The sequence below is a fragment of the Cebus imitator genome, unplaced genomic scaffold (assembly GCF_001604975.1).
Source record: "Cebus imitator isolate Cc_AM_T3 unplaced genomic scaffold, Cebus_imitator-1.0 Scaffold375, whole genome shotgun sequence".
Classification (NCBI taxonomy): domain Eukaryota; kingdom Metazoa; phylum Chordata; class Mammalia; order Primates; family Cebidae; genus Cebus; species Cebus imitator.
In genome coordinates this window covers 701,800-707,085 of record NW_016107690.1, presented here as the reverse complement: position 1 = coordinate 707,085, position 5,286 = coordinate 701,800, and the positions used below count along the sequence as shown (strand labels likewise).

Sequence of the window (5,286 nt, the reverse complement as noted above, 5' to 3'; positions counted from 1 at the left end):
AATAGAGACGGGGTTTCACCATGCCGACCAGGATGGTCTCGATCTCTTGACCTCGTGATCCACCCGCCTCGGCCTCCCAAAGTGCTGGGATTACAGGCGTGAGCCACCGCGCCCGGCCTACATAAACTTTCTTACACTGTCCGAACCCTTCTGCCACTTGCTTTTCTCTACCTGTGTTTGGTTTGTGAGGTTCCTCCCGGGCGGAGGCTGTCTGGCTCTGCTGTAGAGCTCACCCCTGCAGGCAGGACGGCTGTTTATTGAGCCAACATTCCTGGGTAGGAATTTGATGGATGCATAGGTGTTTCTGGCATTGCATTCCAGCGGAGTTTTACCAATGCGTCCTGGTGCCTGCGGTCTCCTTCTCCACCTACGACCTGGACATCCATTCATTCCTCACCAAAGATCACTGGGCACTGGGCATGGAGACACATCAGGGGAACAACCCCCGGAGCTCCTCCTAGAGCTGACATTCCTCCAGTCCTGGAGACAAACAGTACACAAAATGCAATAAAATATCAGCCGGGCGCAGTGGCTCACACCTGTAATCCCAGCACTTTGGGAGGCTGAGGCGGGAGGACCCCTTGAGGTCAGGAGTTCGAGACCAGCCTGGCCAACATGGTGAAACCCCCGTCTCTACTAAAAATACAAAAATTAGCCGGGCGTGGTGGCAGGTGCCTGTAATCCTAGCTACTTGGGAGGCTGAGGAAGGAGAATTGCTTGAACAGGGAAGGCAGAAGTTGCAGTGAGCCGAGATCGTGCCACTGCACTCCAGCCTGGGTGGGAGAGAGAGACCTGGTCTCAAAAAATAAAATATCTGCTACATCAGATGGTAGGTTTAAATGCTGGGGAGAGGCTGGGCACAGTGGTTCACATCTGTAATAATCACACTTTGGGAGGCCAAGGCTGGAGGGTGGCTTGAGCCTCCCAGTTTTGAGTTTGAGACCAGCTCGGGTAACATAGTGATATCCCAGCTGTACAAAAAATTAGTCATGTTTCTTATTTATTTATGTAGAGACAGAGTGTTGCTCTGTCGCCCAGGCTGGAGTGCAGTGGTGCCATCTCCGTTCACTTTAACCTCTGCCTCCCAGCTACAGGCAATTCTCCTGCCTCAGCCTCCTGATTAGCTGGGATTCCAGGCGCCCACCACCACACCTGGCTAAATCTTGTATTTTTTAGTAGAGAGCGGGTTTCACTATGTTGTCCAGGCTGGTCTCGAACTTCTGACCTCAGGTGGTCCACCACCCGCCTCTGCTTCCCAAGTGCTGGGATTACTACGCCGGCCTGTCCGTGTCCTTATTCGAGGTCCCTGTTCTTCCAGGGTTCTGAGCTGAGGCGCCCCCCCTCCCAGACTGCCGGTATCCCCGGGGAGGGCGCAGCTGGCCCTGGCAGGGCCCGGACACCTGGGGCCCGACTCACCTCTGCGAACTCGGCGGTGTCTCCTTCCCGGGCGGCTCGGGTTCCCGGATCCCCTTACCAGGCCGTCTCGGCTGTCGCGCCCTGGGCCGGGGGAGGGGAGGCTGCAGGAAGCCGCGGATCCGGCGGCGGCGGCGAGGGCCCGGTGGGTGGCCGAGCTTCTCCCGCCATGGAGAGCGCAGCGGCCCGCGAGGCCCGGGGCGCCGAGACCCCGCGCGCGCCCGCGCCCCCGCCCTCGCCCTCGGAGCCCCCGGCCGCGCCCCGCGCCCGCCCGCGCCTGGTCTTCCGCACGCAGCTGGCGCACGGGAGCCCCACGGGCAAGATCGAGGGCTTCACCAACGTCCGCGAGCTGTACGCCAAGATCGCCGAGGCCTTCGGGATCGCGCCCACTGAGGTCAGGCTCCCGGACACCCGCGCCCGAGGCCACCCGCGTGATGGGGTGAGGGGTGGGGAGAGCTTGGGCCCTGGACGGGAGACCCCAGATCCCCGGATCCCACACGTCGGGATGGCCGCGTAATCGCCGGATCTCAGAGACACAGCCCTCAGGTCCCGGGGTGCCACACCTCCAGGGCCCCCTTTGCACGCTCTGCCCAAAAGATGGGCAGATCTTAGGGCTAGGGGACCCCTAGATATTCTAGAAAATCCCCTGCGCAGACCTCGCTTGGAGCGGATCCCAGCAGCCCTCGGAAAAGCGCCTCTGTGCTTCCTGGACATAGCTGGGGTCTGGGATTCCAGGGGCCCCCCGCTTAAAGGTGGGAAGTCTGAGGCCGCGGTGGGGGTGGGGGTTGGAGGGGTCCTGGGCGTTTTTCCAATCCAGGTTCGTTGGGTTTGCAGCCCCCAGGGGGCGCTAGCAGATTAAACCTGGAGGTCTGGGGGCTGGAGGGCCGGGGGTCTGGACAGGGGTCTCGACCTGCCGGAAGCCTCCTTCTCCCTCCTCTTTCCATTGTGGGGGTCCCATGCCCTGCCCTTTCCCATGACCTGGGCTCCTTGTTGCTGGAGGCAGGGAGGGGCCTGCGTAGACAGGGCGCTGCGTGGGGGACGCGTGTCCTAACTCCAGGCTCCCTCTCCCCGGGGAAAGATCTTATTCTGCACCCTCAACAGCCACAAAGTGGACATGCAGAAGCTCCTAGGGGGGCAGATAGGCCTGGAGGACTTCATCTTCGCCCACGTGCGAGGAGAGACCAAGGAGGTGGAGGTCACTAAAACAGAGGACGCTCTGGGGCTGACCATCACGGACAACGGGGCCGGCTACGCCTTCATCAAGGTGCTTGGGGGAGGAGGTGGATGGGTGGCTTCCTGGGATCCAGCCACTGCCCCTTCTCTCCCCTTTGGGTCTACATGGGTTCTGGGGATCTGAAGTGGGTGGCTGGGGTCGCCCTGCCAGTAGCTCTGGGTCCCCACAGAGAATCAAGGAAGGCAGTATCATCAACCGGATCAAGGCGGTGTGCGTGGGAGACAGCATCGAAGCCATCAACGACCACTCCATCGTGGGCTGCCGCCACTACGAGGTGGCCAAGATGCTCCGGGAGCTTCCCAAGTCCCAGCCCTTCACCCTGAGGCTGGTGCAGCCCAAGAGGGCCTTTGGTGAGGCGGGCGGGAGCTCTTCCCAGATGGGTTCTCCGGGTGCGTGGGGTGGAGGTGGGTTGGGGATGGGACGGGCTGGAAGGTTCTAGGTGCATCCGGTGCCTGCCGAGGAGTTCTGGCAGGGCATCAGAGACAGTAGGTCATTTCTATTAATAGACTGTCATGGAGTCAGTGGGGGAGGGAGGGGGGAGGGAGGAAGGACTGGGTAAAGAGACTCCCCCAACCTGGGAGAGGGGGCGTCTGGGACCACTCTGCAGCCCGGCTGGAAGCTTTTAAAGTAGCACTTTGAGGTCATGGTGCGTTCTAGAGAATGAGAATATGGGAATGGTTTCCTTTCCTTTTTTTTTTTTTTTTTTTTTTTTGGCTTTGTCGCCCAGGCTGGAGTGCAGTGGTGTGATCTCGGCTCACCACAAACTGCCTCCCTGGTTCAAGCGGTTCTTTATTTTTATTTTTACTTTTTAAAGGTGGGGTTTCACCATGATGGCCAGGCTGGTCTTGAACTCCTGACCTCCGGTGATCCACCCACCTCGGCCTCCCAAAGTGCTGGGATTACAGGCGTGAGCCACCGCGCCCGGCCCCAAGCGGCTGTTTTGCCTCAGCCTCCCGAGTGGCTGGGATTACAGGCGCCTGCCACCACTCCCGGCTAATTTTTGTATTTTTAGTAGAGGCGGGGTTTCACCATGTCGGCCAGGCTGGTCTTGAACTCCTGACTTCAGGCGATCCACCCGTCTCAGCGTCCCAAAGTGCTGGGATCACAGGCGGGAGCCACGGCGCTCAGCCTGGGGTTAGTTCTATACCTGCTCCATTACAGCAGCTTATCCTGGACTTGTGGTTTAGTTTGCTGGGGATGGGAAGAGAGGAATCTTGAATGGGTCTCTGGAGATTCACCACACAGACATAGAGGACTTTGAAGGGGAGGAAGATTCTAGAAAGGCTCGGCTGGTGGCCTCCCAGGGTTTACAAAGATGTGGGTCCACCTAGAACTCATGGCCATCTGCTTACTGTTTCCTCAAGATATGATTGGCCACAGAAGTCGGTCCAGCAAATGTCCCATAGAGGCGAGAGTGACCAGCGGGAGGGAGACCTTGCGGCTTCGTTCTGGGGGGGCCGCCACGGTGGAGGAAGCGGTGAGTGAGGGGAGGGGTTCTTCCAAGGCTTCTGCCCCCACAGCTCTGCCGCCGAGTCAGTGCGGCCTTAGACAAGACCTCGGAGCCTCGGTTTCTCTGCCTGCAAAATGGGTCCTCGTTGAAAGATGGGGCAGTGATGTTGGTAACAGCACCCCTGACGCGTGGGAGAGTCCAGTCCGCTCTTCCCTCAGGGGTGGGGGTCGGGAGGGGGCTGGGCTCGAGGGATCCAAGGCTCTTCACCCCGACTTCCCTCCCTGGTGCCTCCAGCCCAGTGAGTTTGAGGAGGAGGCGTCTCGGAAGGTTGATGACCTGCTGGAAAGCTACATGGGCATTCGGGACCCTGAGCTGGGTAAGGGGCCAGGGTAAGCCAGGGGGCCCTGGGGGGAGGGCGGCCCATGGGAGGAGGCAGGGTCCCAGCAGGAGGTGCCCTTGCTGACCACCCCTCTGGCACGGCCCGCAGCGTCCACCATGGTGGAGACGTCCAAGAAGACAGAGAGTGCCCAGGAGTTTGCACGCTGTTTAGACTCCGTCTTGGGCGAGTTTGCCTTCCCCGACGAGTTTGTGGTGGAGGTGTGGGCCGCCATTGGAGAGGCCAGGGAGGCCTGCGGCTAGTCTGCCCCGGGGGGACCCAGCACAGCCCCAGCCCGGAGCCCAGCCCCCTGCCCCGGCCCTGCTCCAGAACCCTGTCCTTCTCTAGAATCCAGCCTAGATCTGAGGCCAAGCTATGTGCTAGTGCCCAGACCAGCTCTGAGATGATGCCCAGCATCGAGACCAAGCCCTATTCTAGAGCCCAGGCCACCCCCGAGACAAAGCTCAGCTCTAGAACCCAGATGAGCTCTGAAACCATGCCCAGCTCTAGAACCCAGATGAGCTCTGAGACCATGCCCAGCTCTAGAATTCACATGAGCTCTGAGACCAAGCCCAGCTCTATAACTCAGATGAGCTCTGAGACCAAGCCCAGCACTGACACCAACCCCTGTTCTAGAACTCAGACCAGCTCTGAGACCCAGCCCAGCTCCAGAACCCAGATGAGCTCTGAGGCCCAGCCCAGCTCTACAACCCAGATCAACTCTGAGGCCACACCTAGCCCTAGAACCCAGATGAGCTCTGAGACCCAGCCCAGCTCCAGAACCCAGATGAGCTCTGAGACCCAGCCCAGCTC

The 5,286-nt window shown here is 60.1% G+C and overlaps 1 protein-coding gene across 5 annotated transcripts in view; it reads left to right on the top strand.

Annotated features, from left to right (window-relative positions):
• Nucleotides 1-1,381: 1,381 nt before the first annotated feature.
• Nucleotides 1,382-5,286, top strand: part of GIPC3 (GIPC PDZ domain containing family member 3) — a 6,916-nt gene continuing 3,011 nt past the window's right edge. For 2 of the 5 annotated variants that reach the window (XM_037730997.1, XM_037730996.1), the window contains exons 1-6: nucleotides 1,387-1,807; nucleotides 2,492-2,677; nucleotides 2,817-2,997; nucleotides 4,012-4,124; nucleotides 4,392-4,486; nucleotides 4,585-5,268. In XM_037730997.1, coding sequence (XP_037586925.1) covers nucleotides 1,583-1,807; nucleotides 2,492-2,677; nucleotides 2,817-2,997; nucleotides 4,012-4,124; nucleotides 4,392-4,486; nucleotides 4,585-5,268 — 1,484 coding nt within the window. In that variant the 5' untranslated portion in view covers nucleotides 1,387-1,582. Of the gene's footprint in view, nucleotides 1,808-1,947; nucleotides 2,186-2,491; nucleotides 2,678-2,816; nucleotides 2,998-4,011; nucleotides 4,125-4,391; nucleotides 4,487-4,584; nucleotides 5,269-5,286 lie in introns of those variants that run through there. The other 3 variants (XM_017507415.2, XM_037730998.1, XM_037730999.1) reach the window with 3 other exon arrangements.